Source organism: Zootoca vivipara, chromosome 1, assembly GCF_963506605.1.
Source record: "Zootoca vivipara chromosome 1, rZooViv1.1, whole genome shotgun sequence".
NCBI classification, from domain to species: Eukaryota; Metazoa; Chordata; class Lepidosauria; order Squamata; family Lacertidae; genus Zootoca; species Zootoca vivipara.
The window spans coordinates 31196097-31222427 of record NC_083276.1 but is presented as its reverse complement, the minus strand read 5'-3'; the positions used below and the strand labels follow the sequence as shown (position 1 = coordinate 31222427).

The following is a 26331-nucleotide window of genomic DNA, read 5'->3' as shown; positions in this document are numbered from 1 at the left end:
CGTAATGCTGTTTTCAGTGATTCCTATCCCAGTTACTTAGATATAGCAAAATTATATCTTTGTTATAAATGCTTCACTTCTCCCCTCTACTAACATAACAGTTAACATTTTGTTAACATTTTACTGTAACATGAATTTCCACAGACTAGAGTATACTTTGGCTGCATTAAGTAAATAATGCCACCTTATGCTAGTGGAGTAAGCCAAACGACACAATGAGCCACTATACTGGCACTAAGCAAGATATTACTGGTACACATCCAAAGAGCAACAGGATTAGTAGGACAAATGGTGAAGTTTATAATGCTGATATATATAGTGAGCACTGTTGAACCCGGGAGGCACCACAAGAGGTACAATACATAAATAAATAAGCCTATATGTAAGGTGCTTATCGCTACCTAGAGCTTTATACTCCTCAACAATATATTCACTACTTTGGAAATTGAGTGGCTAGTGAAATAACACACACACACACACACACACACACACACACACACACACACACACGGTAGGATTCAGTGGAAGCCCTGCACAAGGACTTATCCTTGTACAACAGGGCTTTTCCTTCACATCGCTCTGTGCAAACATGAAATTGTCTCTAGGGGAATCGGGAGAACCCCTAGAACGGCACATAGGGGTGAGGAGGGGGATTGTTCCTTCAGGCAAGCCAAAATGCTTTCCCTGTCAGAACAATCACCTTAGTGTGACATTGAATTACTCACACACAGAGTGGTATAATGTAATTGCAATATGATACCCACTAATGCTTAGTCACATCAGAAAAAGCTGGATCTACTGCATTTTTATGTAACAGGTGTAAGGGTTGGATTCAAACGGTATCAACTGTTCTAAACCATCTGACAGTCACACAATTCACTGCTCACCTGGCCTGAAGGGAAAAAAGTCAAAACTATTGTAAAATCGTGCCTTTGAAAATGGCAACATGCTAATAAGATTTTACACAAGATTTTACTACATAATTTCTATAGCATTTTGTGTGTGAAAAGTGAGAAAGGCACAGATTGTATAAGTGATTTACAGGTTAGTCAACTTACATTTTCTGATACGCAAGGCCCTTTAGAATTGAGAGATACACAAGGTCCAATAGCTCCAGATACCTTTATTTCTCTTGAAGTCTACACAGATTTAAGAGCAAAATAAAAGAAGAACAAATGATTATTCCTGCAGAATGTAGGATAATCTTTTATCTTGGCAGTCTGAGCTTACAAATCTCCTTTACTAGTAAACAGCAGTGCTAACAAAGGTCTGAACAGTCATTCTATTCAGAATGGAGCAGAAACTAGACAGCTTTTCTTTTAGTAAAAATGGTTTCTATGAGACTGCACTGTGGGTAAGTATGTAGAGAACTGCAGCCTTACACAACTCACTGGATCAACTAAAAGTACTCCTTGCGCTAAAAGGACTTATGAGACTTCATTCCTCTAGTTTGTAGAAGCCTATACACTTTAACTTTACATCTCCTTTACAAGTCAGATCTAGAACAAGCATTGGTGGCAGAGATGAGGAATCATATCTCAGAACAGGCACCTGACCCAGAGTACCCTCAAAGTTCCTTAGAGTCCCACAGTTCCATACAGGTGAACATATGGAGTTGTTTTATAAAAATGTCATCCAGCTCAGTATTGTCTACTCTGACTTGCTGTCTACTTGCTGTCTACCAGCAAGAAGAAATGTTATAGGAATTGCACCTTTATGCAACAGAGAAATATTTCTGTTGACGATTCAGTATGTATTGTGAGTGGAATCTAAATATCATATCAACAGATTACAAGATGTTAGAGTAAGCTGTTGTCTGCAAAGGTACAGGAAAGATACCTAGTTGCTTATCTTGTAAGTCAAGGGTAGGAATTCATAACAGTTTTGCCAAGCATTGAATGCTGGATCACAGCCACACTAAATTCCAGTGCTTATTTTCACTGTAAAATAAAATACTACGACCCCAACGCTAAAGGTTTAAACTAAAATGCTGACTGAACAATTGCTACTGTACTAGCAATAATAATACCTTAGTGCAATAGTTTAATTAGTTGTAAACAAATGCGATGGAATAACAACACAAGACGTTTAAAAATATTTATAGTAAAATTCCAAATCTTACTTTGATTTCTAAGGTACCTCCAAATCCCATCTTGAATTGCCCCTGTGCATCTTTGGTAAACACACGCTGAAAGGTTTGTTTGAACAGGGATGTATTGAAAGAGTCTCCCATTACCATGTAACCCCTACATGCGAAAAAATGAATAATCAAGTCAAACAATATATGAAAAATGTGAAAGAGCAGTTATAATGGAATCTGGAACTGCCCTAAGTCATCACACTCTAGGCTGCTACCACAAGTTCACCTGTGAAGATTTATGCTCCACTCCTGCCATCCCATATTTCCTTGTGATATTGCAGATCTATATGCCATGTTTAGAAGTGCCCATCACAAGGCACTCATGGAAGCACTGCAGTACAGTATTAGTTTATATGCCTCGGCTTCCCCTCCCTGCCCACAGCTCATCCCTGAAGAGGCATAAAGTAGTAATAAAAAATGGAAAGCAACACTGAGGGCCCAGTGGCCATCCCTAAACAATTTATTTCACAAACAGACCATTTTAAACATATTGATGTAGCTCCTGAGAAGCACTGGCAGAATTTGAATAGGTCTGCTCCAAGTAAGACTTAATTGGATATCACCCATTGATTTTGCGGGGTGTGCCTTTCATGCTTGCAGCGCACCATAGTGTAGTAGATTATGGATGTTAGGGAAGGAGAAGAAAGAAAACATTGGTGCTTGACAAAGGACAAGAGGTTAGATTTGATTTGATGATACTTTCCAGCACTATCATCCTACAATAGTGCTTCTGTGGCAGCAGCATTTAACTTTCTCAGTAGAGAGAAAACTCTGCTCCCCAGAATAGTATTATGCACAGTATTAATAGCTGTGTGGTGCAAAATATTTAAACAGGAGAAATGAATATATTGCAATTAAGAGGACCAGTCAAAGAGTATTGCTTTCTGACGTGAAAACTCATTTTAATCTATATTTTCATGATTGAAAAAGATTAATTGTAGTGACAACTTTGCTCACACAGACACAATCATGCAAACATATGCAAGTCCACTTGACTTCCAATATATAGCTTTTCTCTTAACTACACAAGAACACTGTTTCTGCATATAGCCTCTTTTACATTGCTGTAAAACATAACACATACCCAGTGTAGTTAGGACAGCACTTCATCTCCAGAAGACCAGTCTGATCTAATGCACATGCGTAGATGTCAATAACGTGACCGGTTGTAGCAGCGTGATTTGCCAAAGCTTCAAAATGCTAGAGACACAAATGTAAACATAACTTTTACTAAACAATGCAGGTCAAACTTTCCACATTTTACATTAAAGCTTCAAATATTATTCAGAAGATGGAGTGTATTTGCCAAATTATATTCTTTTCAGATGCTATACAAGACTAGATAAGTATTTAAAACAGAAATATGTTTTAATTCATAATTGTTCTGATTTTGTATAAACCAAAATAGCTACCTTTATTTTGGCCGGGGGGGGGGGGAATTCCGGACCACAGATGCAGCTTGAACAAGATGAAGCGTAACTGCATCAAGGAGCAGCCCCAAGCCCTGTATCTGATACTTTAGGGGGAATGTTGTGACCTCATTGAGAATGTAACACTTTTTCCTAGTTCAACTTCCTATCCATCACCAATCTTATCTGGATTAAACTTTATTCCATTGGCATGATGGCTGTCACTACACTGTGGTTTTGAAGGGAAGGAAGACATATAATCACACTGCAGTTTCAAGAGATGCTACATGAAGTATTGGAGGGGTGGAGAATTTCATGCTATTATCCCCACAATCCTATATGTTCCATTATGCTTATGTCACCCTTTGTCAAGGCAAGCCCACAAAATATCCCTCCAAGGTACCAGTTTGTTTTTGAGGGGTATAACTCAGGCTCTAAAAGTTGGGGTTTGTTTAGTTTTAGAAAATATGCAATCACTGAATAAATTATGTGCAGATCTCACATTACTTTACTTACATTCCAAATAATTTAATTACAGAATTAATTCTTACCTTAGTACCCTTTTTTACATATTTGGCATTGTCTTTTTCAATGTCATGCCAAGACCTTATAGGCACCTTAAGTTCATCTCCTACAACCATCCCAGGTCCCTGTGTAGCCGGTCCGCCAATAAACATCATTATTCGGGCACCAGTGTTAGGAAAGGTACACTGTGGGATAATAAATGTTTTTAAGTCAGAAAGCAAAAAGATGTGTTTCAAAGACATATTGTGATGATATTCGGAACTGCTGATTGAGTTCTAAAAGGTTAATGTTATAAGGTCAATGTTGAGACCTATCTAACCAAGTTATTTAGTATTTGCACTATAGTACCTCACTTTTCTGCAACGGCAAAAAAAACAGCTGAACAGGAAAAGCTTCAGGAAAGTCTGTTTGCAATTGGAGGAAACAACCTTCAGCATTTTCCCAATTTCAAATCTAATTCACATTGCTTTAACTCATTCAGGTAACCCAGATAAGGGCAGTGAACTTTCAGATGTGCATAAATGAGAACTTGTTACCTCTAGCAGTCCTACAGCTATGGAAAGTGCCACTCCAGAAGACCGCAAAGGTCTTTTCCCTTGGGGAACAGGCCAAGGATCACGTTGCAGTTCATCCAAAAGATCAGTGAGATTCATGTCAATTTTCTGGACCGGCTGTAAGAACCTGGAGACAAGAAAAACGTTAAGTTAAAGAGAGGTTTCCCTTGATTGCACAAGCTTTCAAATGATTCTAGACCATTTCTATATTTGCAAACTATTGACCTACAATCATAGTGTTATAAATACAAATTTAATTTTGTTATAAATTTAATGTTACATGAGTGGTATGCAACTAAGTAATACTTGGAGTAGACCTACCAAAATCAACTGACTTAAGTTAGTTCATGCTTGGTGTCTCCCCGTGTTTTTATATTATGTTGGAAGCTACTTATTATTATTATTATTATTATTATTATTATTATTATTCATGACTAACTTACAGGTTAAGCCTGTTGATTTCAGTGCTTCTATCCAAAGTATGACTTAAGTTGGCAACTGATTTACTTTCATTGTGAGTCACCCAGAAAGCTTGTTATTGGGTGGCTAAATAAATGAATTAATGAATAGGATTTGGCACAAACTAAGGTTTGCATCTTGAGTACACTTGTTTGCAAGAGAGAAAGTGGGGAACAGGGATTGACCTCAGTATCTTACATTTTAACGTTTTTTATTCATCTATTTATTATTATGCTTATAACTCACTTTTCCTCCAAGGACTCTTATACTGCAAAATTACAAAGCAGGGCTTACTGTAAAACAATTTAGTACATTATTATTCGTAATAAAAACAAATACCTGTTTGATGGTGGTGGCTGCTGAGCTTGAGGGCCACGACCCACTTGTGCAACATTCATTTTTGTAAGTCCTAACATTTCCTGTGAGTATATTTAACATAATAAAGTTTGAATATAGTTACATATTCAGCATATAAACAGCAATAACATTTTGAAGAAAATTAAGAAATATTTCTTATTTATTTATACCGTGTCTTTTTAATTAAAAAAATCTTACTTTTTAAAAAAAGTTTAGAAACATCTTTATAATATTGATTTTCTCATTTTACACACTGAAAATGTTTACTTAATTCCTTAACTGTTCAGTAAGGCAGATTTTTTTTACTTCCATCTTCAAAGACAGAGCAGCTCCAAAACTGGAAATACCATTTTTAATATTAATTTTATATTTACCTGAAGCTGTTTTGCAGTCAGATCCTTTGTGCCTCTGAAGACATAACTTTTGTAAATCCCCTCACAGCCAAGCTCATGAACTTGCACCATTCTCCCAAAAGTAATAAGTCCAACCAAAGCAGTTGGAGGTAGAAGACTTAATGACATTTGCATGGATTCCTTCAAAGCTTGCAAGTCTTCATCTTCCATACACGTGTCAACAACATAAAGAAATATCAAAGGCATCTGAGGTCCACGCTTTAAGAAAAAGTGAACAAGATTGCAGCATTAACATTACTTCAAAAAGTCAGGAACAGCCTTGTTGTAACTATCCCAAAACTATATCTGATCAAATGCTTTTTTGGGAATACTCATGCAAAACTGGCTTCAACATGGTTGTATCCATTTTACAGTCCTAAATAAAAACACATGAATCTCTCTAACACTACGCAAAGTGGCATGCACTAACTTGGGCAGACATATGTGCATCCTGTGTTATTTAAATCTGTATTGCTATATTGCACTCAGTTCAGTTCAGCACTCAGTTCAGTTGAAACAAACGTGTAAGCTGAAGAACTGGCTCAATGGTGGCTGAAACATATTTAGGATGTCTCCCTTAACTACCCATGCTCCTCCTACTTAGGTTACATAGGCTTTAGGCTACACCACCTAAGAGAAAGCCAAATATTCGGGAAAGCATGACTACAGCTGACTCTTATGTCAAATCTACACGCATATAAAAAACACTGTGAAAATGCTTTTTTAAAAAAACATTTTTAAAAAATGTTAAAAAACATTTTGAAAAATACATTGAATTTTGCATAGCTCACTGTCTCCATCTAGTATCACATTTGCATATTACACTTTACAACACATTAAAAATGTTTTATTTGCCTCTGTATATCTGACTCCTTGTCCAAACTCCACATATTGGAGACCATCACAATGGCTACTTTCCTGACCCAAGAATCCCAAATATTTCAATCATGGTATTTACCTGTACTACATATTCAATGCTAGAAAACTGAGGTAAGAGTTCTGCAGGCTGGTTCATCTCAGAGATGCCTGCATATGTAGGAGGAAACTGTAGGAGAAAAGGAATCCCATCAAATGAAAAATTCAAACACAAAACACTTTGAAGCATAAATTTATATACCAGTCAGCCTTTCCTAACCTGGTGCCCTCCAAGTGCTTTAGAGAATAACTCTCAACATCCCTGACATATGGCCACAATATGTGGGGCTGTTAAGAGTTGAAGCCCAAAATATCTGCAGAGCAACAAGCTGGAAAGGGTTTATCTATACTAGTCTTTTCCACCCCACCCCCACCCTTTACATGTTAATATTACTACCACTCATATCTCAATCTTAAAATGCATTCACTTGAAAGTTCTCTTACCTGATTTCTCTGGTAACAAAAATTGCAAGCCCATAGTTTTGCTCGGTAATCCACTTGGCTACAAAAATAAATTTTAAAGTGTTTTAATAGACAAATTATGAATGCAAGTCAGATACTTTGCGGTTTCATGCTTAAACATGAGCACAGGTAATACAGCATAGTATCTAACACTGTCACTTAGCAAGAATGTGAAGGGAAGCAATTTTTGGCCATTCCCCTCCTCCAAGCAGCTTCCAACACACACCTTAAATCTGTTCCTGATGTAGCAGGGGCTGGAGAGGCAGAGGAAGGATAGCTGAAAACTGTATCTTTCCCCATTCTTCCGACAGAAGCTTTATTGTCAGGTGACTGAGACTGTTGGTCAATGGTCAACCCACAAACTTTAGTCTCATCATTTATTCTGATCAAAGCTAGTTATCAAAACTCTGACCCTTTGGAATATTTTTGCTTTGTCTTAACTCCTTCCTGATACCGTAAGTTGTGTTTGGTACTGCTTTTTATTTGATTACTGTTAAACTTATCATTTTAGTGTGTTACAATTATTGTAAATTACTTTACACTAGCTGGGAAAAGTATAAATATTCAGGGAAATAAAATTAGAGTTGTGTCTTGCCATACACCATAACAAAAGGCAGAACAATTACATTAAAGAATCTGGTTGGCCGTGTGACTACAAGTTAGTTAAGCAGTGAGTGGCTGATAATATTGCAGAAGCAAAGTGGCATCAGTGTTACCTTTATTTTGGTATTTATTGTTTTTGGCATGTCACCAAATGTAGAAATTTCAGGGATACCTTTTCTGTTAATGGTATGCAGCACAGCACATTAAAAAAAAATGCAGATCTGTACATGGCAAGCACACATATGAAGCATCACATAGAAGCTCTGTGTGCACATGAGGCAGTATGATTTCAATTAATTTATCCACGAGAAAACAGCTTCAGTACAGAATCATACATTATAAGTACGGTATGTCGTTAAAGTCTTGTTAAAATCAACAGGACTTGCTTTAAAAAAGATCTTGTGGGAATAAGGTATTACGACCCTTGAAAAAAATACTACAAAATAAGAACTGGTTTTATTATACTTTTTGGCCATTTCCCCCCCTAACTGCAGTCATGGATAACTTTATGGAGCAAGAAAAATTATGTAGATAAGCCATGGTCACAGATACTGTCAACTTTAGAAATGCACTTTGGAAAGTATCCAAATCATACTCCAAACAAACTCATTGAAATCAATGAAGTTACTTAACTCAATTGATTTCAGTAGGTCTACTCCAAGCATGACTGAAGCTGGATATCACCCATAATGAGCTGCACTTCAGATAATATCTTTTATGTGCTGTGCATAATTTTGTATTGATTTGTGAGGGTGTTTTTTTTAATGCCCAAAATACTAACTATTTGTAACATTTTTTTATAGTGAAGGACAGAAAATAAATTTGTCTTTCAAACTTCCGAACATATACGACAGATAAAATACTTTTTAAACAATAATAAAGTACTAATATCCATGCAAAGTTTACATTTCTTTATCTGAAATTACCATAATGGATTTAGAACAGCTCGGCAGGTAGTTCTGCTGCACAGGACTGGCTCATACTGAATGGGAGGCAAGTCAGGCCGCTCTTTCAATGGTGTAAACAGAGCGGCCACAGGAACCACCATCCTTGTAGCCTCAAGACGACTGGAAGGCCATACATTCCAGCTGAATCGAACACCATCCCTGTCTTCATTCTGCTGAATGAACTCGAGGAAGGTTGTCATCACTGCGTTCTTATTTCTGAAACAGAAGCACACATTAATTGATACAAGCATCTGAATGGGCATTACAGAGCACCTGCAAGTTACCTGCATTACTAGCCATCTTGAAACACATAAGAGTAAAGTACATTTTTCACGGAACTACATGCAGGGGGGGGGGAACTAGGAGACTGTTGCATTTGGATAGTGGACAGTCTACAGTATTGCCAGTGCACTTATAAAAAAAAGAATAACATATATACATCTCTCAAGAAGCTGTAACATTGCAGCAATCTAAAGTGTCAGCTCAGAAGTACACTGACCTGCAAAGTAACTTTGATTTGAGAAATGTTATCCAAGAGACTATCACAATGATTACCACACTCCCATTCATTTCAAAACAGTGTGCACAGGGGAAGGGTTCATTCACCTCTTAAGTTCTTTAACTAGCAAGTTCAGACTGGTACTATGCAATACACACCACCATATGTGGTTGCTACAGATTGCTGTATTATTCAAAGCTTGGTAAACACATCAGATATGGCAGCAGCTCAGCAGTGCAGTCACCATGGCACACCACTCACATTGGACAAATTGAGCTGCAAAGAAAGTATCCAGTATAATACAACAGTTCTGTATTATCACACCAACAAACCTTTTTTCGTTTTAAATATGACCAACCAGACTTGCACACTAGAAGAGCAATACAGAGCCGGGGGGGGGGGGAGCAAGACAAAATAGTGAACCTATTCTAGAGCTACCAAGCTCAGCAACAGCCACGTCTTCAGTAAAATGTATCCTGGGTCTGTGGCAGCCCCTAAATTGTGAAACTCCCTCCCCCACAGAGGTGTGCCTAGCATCTTCACTGTTCAGCTTGCCCTGTATGCTGGAGATACAACTCCTAACCCTGGCCTTTGACAATTAAGGTGTTTTGTTTTGCGGGACCCACCTCTTTTATTGAATTTATATTTTTCTATTCCACTTTTAATTGTTTTACTTTTTGAGTGGAAAAAATATTATATTGTTGTAACCTGCCCTGGGATCTTATAGTGAAGGGTGAGTAAGAAATCTTATAAACAGCCTGATTTATATTTGTTATTTTAATACCAAACTCCTGTCAACAGTTTGTAACAGCTGGAATGGTAGGAACACAAACTAGCAGCTGTCACTATGAAAAGACTTAAGCAGTAGAACTACCAAACTGAAAATATCTTCCTCACTAAAGGAGAGCATACATAGCATTGCAGCTCAATTATTCCATGTGGCTTTGTATATGTAAAGCCAAAGTTTTCTTTGTTAGAATTCGAAAGCTGAATGCCAAAATACTTTCTATTGTACATGTATGGTTTCATTGTAGGTGTGTAATTTTATTGTAAGCTGCTGTGCAGGTTCTACAGATCAAGCAATAAATAAATAAAAGCACCACATGCAAGTATCAATGTTGCAAGTGGACTATTGAGGGAGTGACATAGATGGGAAGATAATACAACAAAAACCTACCCTGGGCACATCTATATTGCACAATGCATTTTTATCATACTGGCTGCGCTGGCATGCAACAGTACACAATGGGCTCCCCTCTCCTCTTCCAGTGCAGCCACAAGAGTGGAAACCTTCGTCTCCATTTTCAACTAACTGCAGTAACTCATTATGTCTTGACCTGGACAAACCATGATTAGTGTTAACTCTGTTTACTGAAAGAAGTTTGAACCATGGTCAATAATGATTGATCTCAGGATCCTACTCCAGAATGAATTCCAAAATCAAAAAATGATATTACCCACAAAATTTGTTTAGTCGTTTAGTCGTGTCCGACTCTTCGTGACCCCATGGACCATAGCACGCCAGGCAGTCCTGTCTTCCACTGCCTCCCACAGCTTGGCCAGACTCATGTTCGTAGCTTCGAGAACACTGTCCAACCATCTCATCCTCTGTCGTCCCCTTCTCCTAGTGCCCTCAATCTTTCCCAGCATCAGGGTCTTTTCCAGGGAGTCTTCTCTTCTCATGAGGTGGCCAAAGTATTGGAGCTTCAGCTTCAGGATCTGTCCTTCCAGTGAGCACTCAGGGCTGATTTCCTTCAGAATGGATAGGTTTGATCTTCTTGCAGTCCATGGGACTCTCAAGAGTCTCCTCCAGCGCCATAATTCAAAAGCATCAATTCTTCAATTCAAAAGCATCAACCCACAAAATACCTTCCACTTATTGCAGCAGCTGTAGCTTCAGTCCAGCTGTACTGAACAAGTCTGCATCAATAAACTTTTGAAACTTGCAGGTTTCAACAGCAGGTTGCCAAGCAGTACAAAGTGATGCTGAAAGTTTTTTGGGGGGGAGGGGGCAAGGAGAGAGCAGAATCTCTGCTGAAGTTACAGAGCTTACCAGTGCAGCCCCTGCAATTATACGCAGCCAGCTCCCTGAAACTCTGCTTTTAATGAATAGCTCTTATTTTACTGCTGTCATTGACAGAATTACCCCGGCCGAAGCCCATGCAAAAAAGCACAACGCTGTGTTATCAAAAGGTGCATGGAGAGAAGTTGAATAACTTAGCAAAATGTTGAAAATTCAGAGAGCAATAAATCAAGCAAGAGGTGGGGAGAGGTGGTGTTCAGGTCTTCCCTTGTCTGCCTCAAACCCACCGCAGACCCAATTCCCAATGTACATAAACAATAATCCCAAGGGGGAACACCTCTTTTTTTTTTTTAAATAAATCTTTATTCAATTTTTTAAAAAACTACATACATAACTAATGAAAACACATACATAACTAAGGAAAACAAAAAACAAAAATAATAAGAATATTCAAATTATATACATACACAATGAATTTATAAAAGAAAAAAGAAAAAACAAAAACGAAAAACAAGAGGGAAACATAAGCAATATTGTCACGAATAAAGTAAAAAAAGAAGGGAAAAAAAAAGACAAAAAAAGTACAAATAAAAATCACTTCCTGTTATTTACAGCACGCGTTTCTTTGTTTCCTCTCTTCTTCTTGCTGATCCTCCTAATCTATTCCACAGCTCATTTTCACTTTATATTTAATTTCTTCTCTCCTTTTAAATTCTAGTCTAGGCACTTCACTAAATTAATCTTTATATTTTCTCTCTCCATATACTCTTGAACGTACTTCCATTCTTTCATTATTTTTGTCTCGGAACGTGTCTAATTATTGCCGTTAATTTTGCCAATTTTAAATATTCAATTAGCTTCTCCTGCCATTCTTGTATCGTAGGTAAGCTAGCCCCTTTCCATTTTGATGCAAGCAATACCCTTGCCGCTGCGCAGGCGTACAGCAGGATATTCACTCTATCTTTTGGTATATCCAATGGAGTCATACTCAGGAGAAAGGTTTCAGGGGTCTTTTTAAATGTACATTTTAAAAGTTTTTTTAACGCCTCATATACTTGGTTCCAAAATTCCGCCACTTTAGGACATGTCCACCAGCAATGATAGTAGCTCCCAATTTTATCCTGACATTTCCAGCATTTCCCCTCCCCTGTTTTGTAATATTTTGCGATCTTATCCGGGGTCATATGCCATCTATAGAACATTTTCAAGATATTCTCCTTAATTGATATACAAGCTGTAAATTTGGCGTCGAATTTCCACAATTTATCCCATTGATTTATCATAATCGGTCTGCCAATATCCGATGCCCATTTTATCATGGTATTTTTTGTAAGCTCATCTTTTAACTCCCAGTCCAATAAGAATCTATAAACTTTTCCAAGTATTTTTTTTTCATTATCTAAAATAATTTCTTGTAATTTAGACTTTTCTTTGGAGAACCCAATTTCCCTATGTATCTTGAAAATGCTCTGTACCTGGCAATAATGTAACCAACTGGCACAATGTATTTTAATTTCTTCATATGATTTTAAATTGAGTTGGTCCTTATCTTGTATCAATAAATCTCGGTATGTGGGCCATTTTTCCTTTATTGGGTATCTGCTCATCGCTGTCATTTCGGTGGGTGACGCCCACCAAGGGCTGTCTGGCTCCAATAGCTGTTTAAATTTGAGCCAGATCTGGTACAGGGATTTCTTGATAACATGATCTTTAAATTCTCTTTGATTACCTTTTTCCTCCAACAAGAGGTAGGCGTGCCACCCTCTTGTGTGTCTAAATCCCTCTAGTTCCAACAGTTCTCGGTTCTCCAAAGTCAGCCATTCTTTTATCCAGCACCATCCGGCTGCAGCGTAATATAATTTTAAATCAGGGACCCCCCACCCTCCTCTTTCTCTAACTTCTGTCAATAATTTAAACTGTATCCTGGGGTTTTTGTTTGCCCAGATAAATTTGCTTAATATTCTTTTCCACTTGTCGAATATTTCCGTTTTTCCTATTATGGGTAGCATCTGGAAGAGGAAGACAATTTTTGGGAGGATCACCATTTTAATCGCCGCAATCTTTCCCGAGAGGGACAGGAATAATTTGTCCCATCTACCTAGATCTTCCTTTATTTCCTTCCATAGTTTTGCGTAATTGTTTTCGAATAAGTTAATATTATTTGGTGTTACTTCTATGCCTAGATATTTTAATTTATTTACGATTTGCCATTCTGCCAATTCTTCCAACTCCTTAATTTCTTTTCCTCTTAAATTTTTAATCATAATTTTTGTTTTTTTGGCATTAACTTTAAATCCAGATACTCTCCCATAATTCTCCAAGTTTTGCTTTAATTTAAGTATTGACTCTTTGGGGTCCTCCAACATGATTATAACGTCATCCGCATAAGCCTTTATTTTTATTGTATGCTGCTTAATTTTGATGCCCTTTACTCCCTCATCCTGTTTGATCTCATTTAACAGATATTCAATTGATAATATAAATAATAAAGGCGAGAGTGGGCAGCCTTGTCTTGTCCCCTTACCAATATCGAACTTTTCTAATATATTTCCATTCACAATTAACTTTGCTGATTGATTCTTATAAATGGCTTTTATACTTTGTAAGAAATTGCCCTTGATACCCATCTTTTCCATAGCGCCTTTCATGAATTCCCATGATAAGCGATCAAAAGCTTTTTCAGCGTCGAGAAAGATAAACGCCGCTTTCTTTCCCGGGTTCCAATCCAGGAATTCTATCATATTTAGAAATATCCGTATATTATTTGCAATTTTTCTCCCTGGCAGGAACCCTTGTTGGTTTTGGTCAATTATTCTATTTAATATCTTTTTCAATCTTTCTGCCAATATGTTTGCATAAATCTTATAGTCGACGTTTAATAATGATATGGGCCTAAAATTTGCCACATGTACTTCTTCTTTTTTCTCTTTTGGTATTAAAGTTATGTATGCTTCCTGCCAGGATTGCGGAATGTTGCCTTCGGTTAGTGCTTCATTTACCAATCTCCAATAAATCTCTATTAAATCTAACTGAAAGGTTTTATAGTGCTGACTTCCCAGCCCATCTGTGCCGGGGGATTTTCCTAATTTCATTTTGGCGATTGCTGTTTGGATTTCTTGTTTTGTAATTTTCTTATTTAGGAATTCTCTCTCTTCCTCATTTATAACTTTCCCTTTATAATTTCCTAGATATTTCTTTATCTCCCCTTTATCCTCTGGCCCCCTCTCATATAGATTTTTATAAAATTTTGTCAAACATCTATTTATGTCCTCCTTTTTTGTCCAGTTTCTCCCTTCATCTTTAACACATGTTATAATTTTCTCGTTTTGTCTTTTCTTCAGTTGCCACGAGAGGAGTTTACCTGTTCTATTACCCCATTCAAAATTTCTTTGGTTGAGCCATTTAATTCTATTCTCAATTTCTTGATTAACTACACTCTCCAGTTCTTTCTGTAAAATTTTTATTTGGTTCGCCAATTGTTTTTTTGATGGGTTTTTAACTTGTTCTTTTTCTTTTTCTTCTATTCTCTTTTTAATTTCCTCTATCCTAGCCTTCCTTTCTCTTTGTTTCTTTCCTTTCTGCTGAATGTATAGACCCCTTATAAAAGCTTTGCTAGCGTCCCATATTGTTGTTAATTTTGTCTCTCCATTCATGTTAGATTCAAAAAATTCTTTCAGTAGTTGTTTCATTCTTTCTACAAATCCCTCATCCCTCAATGAGGGATGGGGGGAACACCTCTTTCAGGGGCGGGGGGTTTGAATATGAGAAACAGTGAGAAGGAAAACAATTTAACATTCTCTGTGCCCCTCCCTACCACTTCTCTACTCTTCACACTTTCCTCCAAACAAGAATTTATTTAATAAAAAAAAGTGTCAGGACTCTGATTTTGAGTATTTTCATACAATGTGAACTTGGCTCTTTGCCACCAAAATTTGCAATTAGTATCATAATGAAGGAACTAAAGCAATACCTGCCCTACCTACAGATTTACAGTTGAACTCTGCACTTCCAAAGACATGCATATACCGTAGCCAGCTATAAGAATATACAGGCATTTGTTTGGGTACTTCACTGAGCTCCATGTAAACGTGCTTGTGTCAAGCACAAGCAAACTAAATAACTGTGAGCAGAATGACTCTTCCCTTCTCCACTCCATGCTGCTCTCAATAACAGATTTAGGGGGGACTCTCGGGACAGATTTAGGAGGTGGGAGGGGGAGTCCCATTGTAAGCTGAAGTCATTCCCTTCACACAATTATTTAACTGAATACCATCCACTAACTATCCGTGAGATAAGGACCTTAGGATGAAATGCTTCCACTTTTTTAAAGCCACTGCACGTTGTTTTATTACATGCTTACACATACTACAAAGACCAAGGTACACACAACATGTTGATTAAAACAGACGTCTTCAGACTTTTCAGATCTGAAACTCACCTTTAACCCCTGTTTATAATACAAGACACAAACTTAACGCGTTTATTATACTGGTGTTAAGTATCTTCCCCTCTCCCTTCTCCCTTATTTTATTTTCTTAAAGTATGGGGGGAGGGAATGATAGCAATGTCAGCAGTACAACCCCTTTTATATTGTTTGTGGGTTCTAATCCACCAGTTAAAGACCAATGGATGAAAATATGCCTACCTCTCAATACATCATAGCTGATGTTACAAAGCTTATGCATACAGTTTGGCTCATAAAACCTGATCTGGGAAAAGGAATTTATCCCATCTTCTTCCTTTATTTTTACCTTCCAAACACGAATTACAGCCTAAAACACTTGGCACAACACAACCTATTTTCTTGTAAGTTGTACCAATTTTAGTGGAATTTACTTCCAAGTAAGTTTGCCCAGAACTGTGATGCTCATCATAAAAGTACTCCAAACCTTACACAAACATATAGTATATACAGCATATCTAAAAACAAGTTATAATCCAGCATAAGACCCCTAAGCAAGTTTAAACAGAAGTAGATCCCAGTGAGTTAAATGGGACTCACTCCTTAGTAAATGAGCTTACCAGTAATATCGTAGCCCTAAGTATGCTTACGCACCAACATGATTTTAAATACCTACCTCTTCGTTCAACTGAGATTATTAGCTCCCTAAAATATAACTTGTAAAATTAATTTCCTGAACTTCAACAAAATCTCCATACCTAACATTCAGAAAAACTTTTTGGTGTGTACAGAGACAGTTTGCTGGTTATGACTGACATACCCCTATATGGTTTGGATCCAGGCTAGCTGAATAATTGTATCTCCCTTTATGGGCCTTGACATCTTCTTTATCTTGGCTCTACCACCTTCACAAGTACCGGTACCTTTGTTGAGGACATGAGAGAAGGTCTTGTCAGTGGCTGCTCCCACCTTGTGGAAGGCTTCACCAACCTTCCTCTTCCTTTCACCAACCTTCCTCTTTCTTTCACCAGCAGGAAAGCACTTTTTTTGTTCCAGCAGGCCCTTGGCCATCAACTAGCTGTTCTGGAAGGGTCTCCCGAGAGTGGATGTGGTACAATTCTTTGTGCTTTAAAATGGTTTTAAGCATTTTCAGTGCCGCTTATATAGGGCTACTTGCTTGGCTGATTTTAATATTTATTTCTAATTTGTGTTTTTAATTTGTGTTGTAAGCTGCCTTGGGATCTTCACTGGGAGAAAGGTGGAATATAGAATAAATAAATACCCCACATTTATAAAACTTTTAAATTAAAGTTTCTAAATAAACCAATAGAAGCTGTCAGAAGGCTGAAATGAGCTGCACTGAATGTATGTTTAATATCATGCTGCATGTCTGTTTATGGCAGATGATATGACCTGTGAAGTGAATCACTTTCAAAAGAGAATGTACAGTGCTACATATATTCAGCCCTCCCTTGGAAGATAATCTCCAATGCTATTGCAACATATATATTAAATCCAGGAAAACATATGATTACAAATAAAGCTCTTGGGAGAGAGAGCTTGTTTTTCTGAAAACCCTGGAGGATTATCAATGGAGGCTTCTTGTATTATAGAAAGAAACTGTGTGACTTTTTCTAAGATCTGTTCTTGCTACTATTAATAATTTGTTTGCATTATTTGTGCCAAATACTGCCAGTTTTGCAGTGTGGGAACACAGTGTACACATTGCTCAGACAACAGAATCCTCTGGCACCTTAAGCATTAACCAATGTTTTGTGGCATTAACGTTGGTGGGCCAGAGGCAATTTGTCAGCCACATGAAGAGGAACTCCATTCATTCCTGATATTCTAAACGAAGAAAAACCATTGAGCGAAGAACCAAAGCAACAATGTATTAGCAAATGTTTACCTATTTCATCAGTTTGATGGGGGTTTTTTTGTCTTTAAAACTGTACATTACAGTTGGATTTAAGGACCGAAATACACTGCCATGTAGCACAATTCCTGCTCCCTCTTTATGATCCCTACTTTCCCCTTCATCTTTACATCTCTGTGTACATCACCCTGCTTTATTTCTTACGCACCCCCTCTTTTATTTCCCATCTATCCAGATGATTAAGAGCAGCACTATCTCTTTCCTAACCGCACAGGAAAGGGGCTACTTTTACAGGGTTTCTAAGTTGGGCATAAGGTCCTAGTTCAGGCCGCTGACTCCTCTCCTCAGCAAAGTACAGCTGTGAAATCCCAATACAGGAATCCCTTATACGTAACCTAACGCTGCCCAAACACACACACTTCACCCACAGTACAGCCCCTCACCTATAGAAGAGGGCGAGGGAGGATGAGGGACGCTCGTCCTGGACTGGGGGCGAACGGAAGAGAGAAATGAGGGGGGCAGTTATATATTAAAAATATGTTATGTATTTTATAGTCACAATTACGGAGGAGAAGGGAGCGGTGATCACGGGAGAACCCACCCTGAATTCTAGGTTTGGGGGGGGCGGGGAAGGTATGGGAGAAAACAAGCATTCTGTCGCTGAACCCTCGCTACGACTTACCTCAGCCTACAAGTCAACAGGAGAGGCTTTGGGGGGTCTTTTGGGGGGGGGGTCCCCCGACAGGCACCAAAGCGCCCGGGAGTCAGAAGGAGCGTCTCTCCCGCTGCGTGCGCTCCCAACGCCGAGTCGGTAAGCGGCTCTCCGGCGGGACTTGCTCTTGTGCCACTTCGGCCTCCCCTCCTCCTCCTCCTCGGAAAGTGGCGCAGCCCTTCCCTCCTTCGCCCAGCCCCTCGCTTCAACCCACCTGCGTCGCGCTCAGCCAGTGGAGCAGCCGCCTCCGCCGCTCGCTTCAGCCTCTCCTCGCACGGGAACCCAGCAGCCTGAGCGGTGCCGACGCAACCAACATGGCTGATGGGGGAAGCCGGTGCCACGTCAAAAGGGGCAAGGAGCGCGCATTGCGAGGCACAGCCCGGAGAGAGGCGGGGTCTCGGGTCCCGCCTCCACCGCAAGGCGGCGAATGAGAGCGCGGCGGAGAAAGATGAAGCCCCGCCTACGGCTCAGGCGGCGGCGGCTGGGGAAGCGAGACGAAGCTGGTTTTGGCGAGGCGCTTTGGTCCGAGCCTTGTCATCACCAAGCCGCAAGCGTCTTCTGTATTTCAACGTTTGCTGAAAACTTTTCTGCGCCGCCAGGTTCACACAGACTGTGAATAAAAACCTTCCTCCTCTCCCACCCCACCCCCAGTAGTTTGCTGGCGATCTGAAAATGTGTGGTTTTTTGTACAGTATATATATTTTTTGCGAATTGCAAAAAATAAAATAAATTCTGTTGATTTTTCTGTTGATGAAACGGTGGCATACAAAGTGTTCCGTAAATAAAAAGCGAATACGGCGCTTAAAATCTTCCTGATGCTGCTAGGTTAAAGGAGCACCTGTAGAGAGAGTGTTTCACAATAAACACGTTTTACTATATTGGAAAGGTTCCTTCTTTTCCCAATGCAGGAAAGAACTGGACAGGCCTGTTACTGGTTCGAAGAAGAAGAAGAAGAAGAAGAAGAAGAAGAAGAAGAAGAAGAAGAAGAAGAAGAAGAAGAAGAAGAAGAAGAAGAAGAAGAAGAAGAAGAAGAAGAAGAAGAAGAAGAAGTCAGCCCTATGCCTGACTTGTACCGGGGTCTTGAACATAGTGCTGCCTCCTCCTTTCTTGACAGCTGTTCCGTATATACGGTACTGATATGTTCAACAGGTGCAGCATTTCTTGTCATAAAGCTGCCATGACTGGGAAAGCAGTGTCTGGATCTGATTTCTCTCCCAGAACATACTGTATCCCATTTTAGGTGACCTTGGCCTCTTTCAGAAAAGGAGACAGCAACATTTTATGAATGTAGCCACTTTCCCATGGAAAACACAAATTACATGGTGGGGTAATTCCTGCCTTTTCAGTGCAATGGATGAGCCTCACCCTGCAAAAGCCACCTTCATGGTTATCATGGTATCTCCCCTGCTAGGTAACGTCATATACAGAACCATTTTTATTGGAGTCAAATAAATAATTCGTTGAAAACAGTAGCTTGTCAGAGGCAGCCTAAATAAACAGAAGACTTTGGTAACGTTTGTCCCTGAGGAAGACATTTTGCTGAAACATCTTGGGCAGTGTATTTCTTTTTAGCTCTTGTCAAACACAATATCATCACATAAATGGTAAAGCACTACGCTAGTTATAATAAATGGTTTATAATCCTGGTTACTATAATTGATTGTTCCATGCAGAGTCACTGAGTTTTTAAAGAGGAGCGTGCTGAATCCATGGCAAGTGGAGGCCACTGCTACTGCAAGTAGCTGGCCAACCTCTGGCAAAATAACACATCTCATTGCAGCACACTGAACCGAGAGACTGAAATTTTAACTGGTGTAACTTTTTCCATCACTACATCTCCATATCATGGGGTGCTCAAAGATATTCAATGGCTGTGTACTACAAGTGGGGCTGTTACTATAATCAAATGTGTGTGGGGTAAATCCAGTCTCATATAACCAACATGCTTAACTCTAATCCATTAAGGGGTTAAGACCACAGAGTAAGCTGTCCTGCCAGGCTTAGTTAGGTCACATCCTCTCACCTTGGGAGGAAGGGTTACGAAACTCTTTGTTCTCTCTCATTCTTTTTCCATAATGTGAACTTGACCAGTAAGGATGTCTGGGCTAGTTACTTGAAGCACAGATCGCTTAGCTTTAACAAGCCATCTTTGTGTTCCTATACAAATAATTTAGAAACTCTTACCATTGTTGAAACTAAGTCGTACTGCCTGATTTTTTATTGCTGCTGTATGGGAAAGCAAATGAAACTGACCTTTGAAAAGTTTACAAGTAAACAATTTTTAATTTACCAAATGTGTGGTCTCTAGCCTAATGGAAGAGCAGAACTTTGGAAGAAACTTAGAATGGGGTATTTTAGAAGTCTAACAGCCTAAATTTACATGCTTTACTTAACTGCATGTTTTGTGATTTAAAATCTCTGCTGGGGTTCTTTCACCCAAGAATGCTTGCCCCAAACCTGGATCTAGGCATCCGGGATATTCTCCTTTAATTCTTTAACAAAATTACAAACAACAACAATATGCTCACATGCAGTTGGAATTTAGACTCTCAATTTGAATCTGTTATGGGGGCACTTTATATGGTAATTGTATTATATTGTATATTTGGAAATTTGGAAAGCCAGCTCTCCATAATTTTCAGGCCCTCTAACTTATTCTGATGGGTGGGGTCCTGAACTTGCACCCAGAAGTCATAATCTGGACACCACTGATACTATAGTGCCAGTATTAAGGGACTAGCACCATATACTGTACAAACCCAACCTAACTCCCTCTGAAGTTTTACTTTTTCACTTAGCAGGCCCCCAACCATGGGCATACCCAGGATTTTTGGGGGGAGAAGGACTTTATTAGGAGAGGCCAGGACTTTTGTTAGGGGGGCAGAACTGATGTGATTCAATTAATTAAGTATTGTTTTCCATGATCTGGGGGGAGGGAGCTGCCCCAATTGCCTCCCTTTGGCTATGCCCATGCCCACAACCATTGTCTAACATGTTTATTTTTTTCAGAACCATATAAAGACCCAAGAAGAAGTATTATTAGAAGTATTCCAGTGCCCAGAGGTAAGAGGCAAACATTCTCAGTACATTTAAAACCCTGAATGTGTCACAAATCGAAGTTTACCACAACTCTAATAATGAGCCACCACTCATGACTGTTTAAAATGTGTTTCTGAATTCAAAAGTTCTGTTGTTTAGGTGTAAAAAAATGTCTTTTAAGGACAGACTTTTTCGGGTTGGATTCCACATATATTTTGAAAGGACATTTGTGATAATGTATTCGGTCGGGGTTAGAATATAAAGGAGGAAAAATCCACTTTGGTTGTGGAGCCAAGCCCTGGCAAACAAGGGCCCGAGTGCTTAGCAGCGCGGGGGGGGGGGGACGATGAAGGGAACTAGCAACCGTCTAACTTTAAAACAACTTTTCCTCTTGCGGTGCGCTGGCGGCCGCTGGAACTTTGAGGCAGTAGTAGCCCCTGGATGGAACGCGGATTGGAAGGGAAGAGCTCGAGGAGGCGGAGCCAGAGCGCCCTCGCATGCAAATAAGGCTCCGCCGCGGAGCATTGTGGGTAAGCACGAAACGGGTTTCGGGAGGCACTGGGAAAGGTCGGGGTTCCGTCAGAGAGGGCCAGTGGATGATGCACGACTGCGGGCGAGAGAAGGGAAGCGGGGACGGGGCCCTCGGGCGGCGCTGTCAGTGCTCGTTGTACTTTGAAGGGGTGCGGGAGGACGGCGGCCCGGGTCCGGCCTGAGCAGAAAGCATACTTACCTGGCAGGGGAGACACCTTGATCATGAAGGAGGTTTTCCCAGGGTGAGGCTCATCCATTGCACTGCGGGTGTGCTGACCCCTGCGATTTCCCCAAATGCGGGAAACTCGACTGCATAATTTGTGGTAGTGGGGGACTGCGTTCGCGCTTTCCCCTGACAACTCGTGTACAAAAAACAGAAATGAAAATTTGAGAAGTTATGTATCTTTTTACACCTTTTGCTCTACGTGACTGATGTCTGTGTATTGCAGGGCTTGTAGCTTCCTTGTGTACATTTTCTTATGCTGTTTGGATTGTTTCTCCGACTGAAAGAGACAGTCCTATATCATCCAAAAGTTTCTAATATAGAGGAGGTGTATTTAAAATAGTTCACTGTGCAATCCAATATAGAATATACAAAACACAAGATATACAAGAAGGTAGCACTCTACTGCATAATTTGTGATACTGGGGATTGTGTTCATGCTTTCCACTAACTGCTGTTAAAAACAAACAAAACAGAAGGATGCACTGTCTGGAACTGAGGAGCTTCTGCCTGATTTCTCCACTCCTTAGGAGCCTGCTGTGAAAAAGGGGGTGAAGGAGGAATCAGTCTCTGTGGGGGTGCCAGAAAAACGGGTGCAGCAGGAGGAATTGCAGGCATGTGATAACACACAGGAAAAACTCAGGGTATGTGCGCACACTGCAGAAGAGCAGCAGGTTCCTGCTGATTTTCTTACTCCACTACAAAGTGCTGCAGACAAGAGCACACTGGGGGTCACACAGCAATACCTAGCAGGTTAAAAGAGTGGAGCAAGCCCTTGAAAATGCTGTTTCTCTAAATCAGGAGCCTTTTTGGCTCCACACACCAGATCCTTATCAGGATCTGCCTTCTGGCACCCAATGTGACATGGGAGCACCACAGCCTACCTGCCTCACTTAGCCTGACAGTTCCTTGCACCTGCTTGAATCCTAACAATGCCTCATGGCAAACTAATTTTGAAAGCATCATTTTCAAACTGGGGGGCACTTGGCTAGCAAAAGCCCTTTGCCCTGGAATATGTAGTGGCTTCGATGCCTGTCTAGATCTGAAGTACTGTATTGTTCTCTGTTCCTTAAGGAAATGTTGAGTGTTTTGTTTTGTTTTTTCAATCCAAGATTTCAGCAATCAGTATTCTCCATGGATGCCCTTTTTCTAACCATTTCCTTCCTCACAGATCCTGAGCCCTATGTATTCCTGTCACTTCAACACTTATACTTTGAGCCTTCTTCTCCCACTAAATTGCCTCTCTGTTTTTTTCTAGCTTACATTCCTCCTTGTGCGAAACAACATACTATAGATCTAGAACTCTCTTCCAAGCCACATTCTGCAGAAAGAGTTACATAAACAGGAAAGAGTGGCAGGAGACCTGTCAGGGAATTTCTTTCTCTACCTTCCTTGCCTACAAAGAACAATTTCAAATCTTTCAAAGACTGTGTGGCACTAGCAATGTGGAAAGTGAACTTAACAGGATGCTCCGACCTCACTAACCAACGGACGGACACGTTAAAGATGCGGAGCAGCAATGGCAGTGCGGTAAACACAGGCCCCAAAGGGGTGATCAACGACTGGAGGAGATTCAAGCAGCTGGAGACAGAGCAGAGGGAGGAACAGTGCCGGGAGATGAAGCGCCTCATCCAGAAGCTCTCAATGACATGCAGGTCCCACCTGGACAATGAGGAGGACAAACGGAAGCAGCAGGAGCTCCAGAAACAGCTGAATGACAAACTAACACTGCAGGAGTTCAGTGCGCTGCGTGAGGGCCCAGATGACGAGGAGTTCCTGCAGCAGTACCGCAAGCAGCGCATGGAGGAGATGCGGCTGCAGCTGCGCAGTGGGCAGCACTTCAAGCAGGTTGTCGAGATCCACAGTGGGGAGGCCTTCCTGGACACCATTGACAAAGGACCCAGGAATTCCCTAGTGATGGTCCACATCTACGAGGATGATGTCCCAGGGGCCGACTCCCTCCACGGATGCATGGTCTGCCTGGCCATGGAGTACCCCATGTTCACGTTTTGCCGGGTGCGGAGCTCCCTGATCGGCACCAGCTCCCGCTTCACCACCAGCGCCCTGCCGGCACTCCTGGTCTACAAGGGTGGGGAACTGGTGGGCAATTTTGTCCGTGTCACTGACCAACTGGGTGAGGACTTCTTCGCCGGGGACCTGGAGGGCTTCCTGCAGGAGTGTGGCCTGCTCCCTGAGAAGGACCAGGTGCTCCTCACCTCTGTCCTCAATGCCGCCTCCTCCTGCCTCAGTGAGGACAGTGACCTGGAGATCAACTGAGGGCGGCCTAGGGGGAGCAGAGGGGCGCCTGTGAATGGGCGAGTAGAAAAGCCCACCCTTTACTAGCCCCTAGAAGGCAGATACCCAGTTGCCACCCCCCACCCACATTCCCAAATGGAGGAGCCACCTCAAGCCTCCTGCTGAAACCTGTCCAGCAGCTTGTGGCCCCTCTGCTCTGTGAAAAAATGAATGAAAAAGAAACAGTAAAGCAAGTATTTAACAGACATCATAAAAATTGAATGTCAAACTTGCTGTATTTTAATAAATATCAAATCAAGTACTATCAGCAATCTAAATTCTGGTTTGTTTTTTTAAACACCAGTTAGTGGAAAGCATGAACACAACCCCAATATCACAAATTATGCAGTCGAGTTCTATCTTCTTGTATATCTCCTGTTTTGTATACTGTGGTGTAAACCACTGAGCCTTGGGCTTACCGATCGGAAGGTCAGTGGTTTGAATCCCTGCGACGGGGTGAGCTCCCATTGTTTGGTCCCAGCTCCTGCCAACCTAGCAGTTCAAAAGCACGTCAAAGAGCAAATAGATAAATAGGTACCTCCCCGGTGGGAAGGTAAACAGCGTTTCCGTGTGCTGCTCTGGTTTCGCCAGAAGCGGCTTAGTCATGCTGGCCACATGACCCGGAAAAACTGTCTGTGGACAAACATCGGTTCCCTCGGCCAGTAAAGCGAGATGAGCGCCACAACCCCAGAGTCATTCGCGACTGGACTTAATTGTCAAGGGGTCCTTTACATTTACCTTTATATTGGATTGCACAGTTAACGATTTTAAATACACCTCCCCTATATTACACTAGAAACTTTTGGACGAGATAGGACTGTCTCTTTCAGTATGAAAAACAAACGAAAGAGCGAAAGAAAATGTACAGTCATACCTCAGGTTAAGTACGCTTCAGTTTGAGTACTTTCTTTCTTTTCTTTTCTTTTCAAATAATTTTTATTCATTTTCCAAAAAACAACATTACAAAAGCAAAAACACACACATAAAAAACAAAATAATAATAGTAAAAACAAAAACAAAACAAACATAAAAAAGAAAAACATCATTTGTTACATTTTACTTAACATTGTTGACTTCCTCGATTCCCCTCTCACTGGGTCAATTTTAGAATTCCATTTAGGCAGTTTCCATCTTATATCCTGATTCTATCTGATACCTTTAATCATTATCTTTCAATTATTCTATTCTAAAAATATCAACTATATTCCACCAATATTTAATCAATTAATCTCAATCAAAAAAATTATTTCCCGTCCTTCAATCTTCTATTTTTCCCTTTAGCCTAAAATTTATTACCAAAGATTTCCCCTAAATTCCAATAGAGATTCTTATATCATTATAGCATTTAACATTTAAAATTGATACGACCCCCCCCACTTCCCCTGGACTCAGGGTCTCCCAGATGTTTCAACGAGTTCCATAAATCGTTCCAGTTTTGGACGATTCAAATCCAAATAAAATTTGCATTCATTAATACCCCTCATCCCACTCCCACTCTATCCCATCCTGACCACCATTCTTCCTTAATCCTCCCCTGCTGTCTCCCCATTTCTTCAAAAATTGTAGCACAAAACCATCCAGTTATATCTCCACTTTCCAGCTCTGTCTCAATTTTCTTTCCCTCTAAATTCTGGCCCCAGAGTGCATCCTGCCCTCCCTCTCTCACCGGGAGGACATTATTCCACACTGGTTCTTCTGTGAGGTCTTGAATCAAACAGGTGTCCTGTTCCCCCTCAGTTTGAGTACTTTCAGTTTAAATACTCCACGGACCAAGAAGTGTTTACTTCTGGGTTCCGTCGCGTGCACATGTGCAGAAGCACTCTATCTTTGCACACACAAGTTATCACTGCTCGGATTAAGTACTTTATGGGGTGCGAATGGCACCCCAGAACCAATTAAGTACTTGACCCGAGGTACCACTGTAGGGGTGTGGGTGTGTTTTTGGAGTAGGGTGGCGGTGCCCACAAT

General features: G+C 40.3%; 2 protein-coding genes and 1 non-coding gene across 4 annotated transcripts in view; 2 read left to right on the top strand and 1 right to left on the bottom strand.

The window, feature by feature from the left end:
- The window catches only part of SEC23A (SEC23 homolog A, COPII coat complex component), a 563646-nt gene extending 545188 nt beyond the window's left edge, over positions 1–18458 (bottom strand). Inside the window, exons 1-11 of one of the 2 annotated variants that reach the window (XM_060272851.1) lie at positions 18246–18458; positions 8743–8979; positions 7196–7253; positions 6795–6881; positions 5819–6055; positions 5427–5506; positions 4611–4755; positions 4101–4259; positions 3225–3340; positions 2123–2246; positions 1059–1139 (exon numbers count right to left, since the gene is read on the bottom strand). In XM_060272851.1, the coding sequence (XP_060128834.1) occupies positions 1059–1139; positions 2123–2246; positions 3225–3340; positions 4101–4259; positions 4611–4755; positions 5427–5506; positions 5819–6055; positions 6795–6881; positions 7196–7253; positions 8743–8963 (1308 nt within the window). In that variant the 5' untranslated portion in view covers positions 8964–8979; positions 18246–18458. The remainder of the gene's footprint in view (positions 1–1058; positions 1140–2122; positions 2247–3224; positions 3341–4100; positions 4260–4610; positions 4756–5426; positions 5507–5818; positions 6056–6794; positions 6882–7195; positions 7254–8742; positions 8980–18245) is intronic. The other variant, XM_060272849.1, reaches the window with a different exon arrangement.
- Positions 18459–22036: 3578 nt separating this feature from the next.
- Positions 22037–22200, top strand: LOC118075561 (U1 spliceosomal RNA). The gene has a single exon (XR_004691405.1). It is a non-coding gene; the product is annotated as a U1 spliceosomal RNA (small nuclear RNA).
- Positions 22201–22250: 50 nt separating this feature from the next.
- Positions 22251–24631, top strand: LOC118082079 (phosducin-like protein). The gene has a single exon (XM_060272816.1). It carries the CDS (start codon positions 23512–23514, stop codon positions 24343–24345), a length of 834 nt encoding a protein of 277 aa, XP_060128799.1. The 5' UTR covers positions 22251–23511; the 3' UTR covers positions 24346–24631.
- Positions 24632–26331: the final 1700 nt, after the last annotated feature.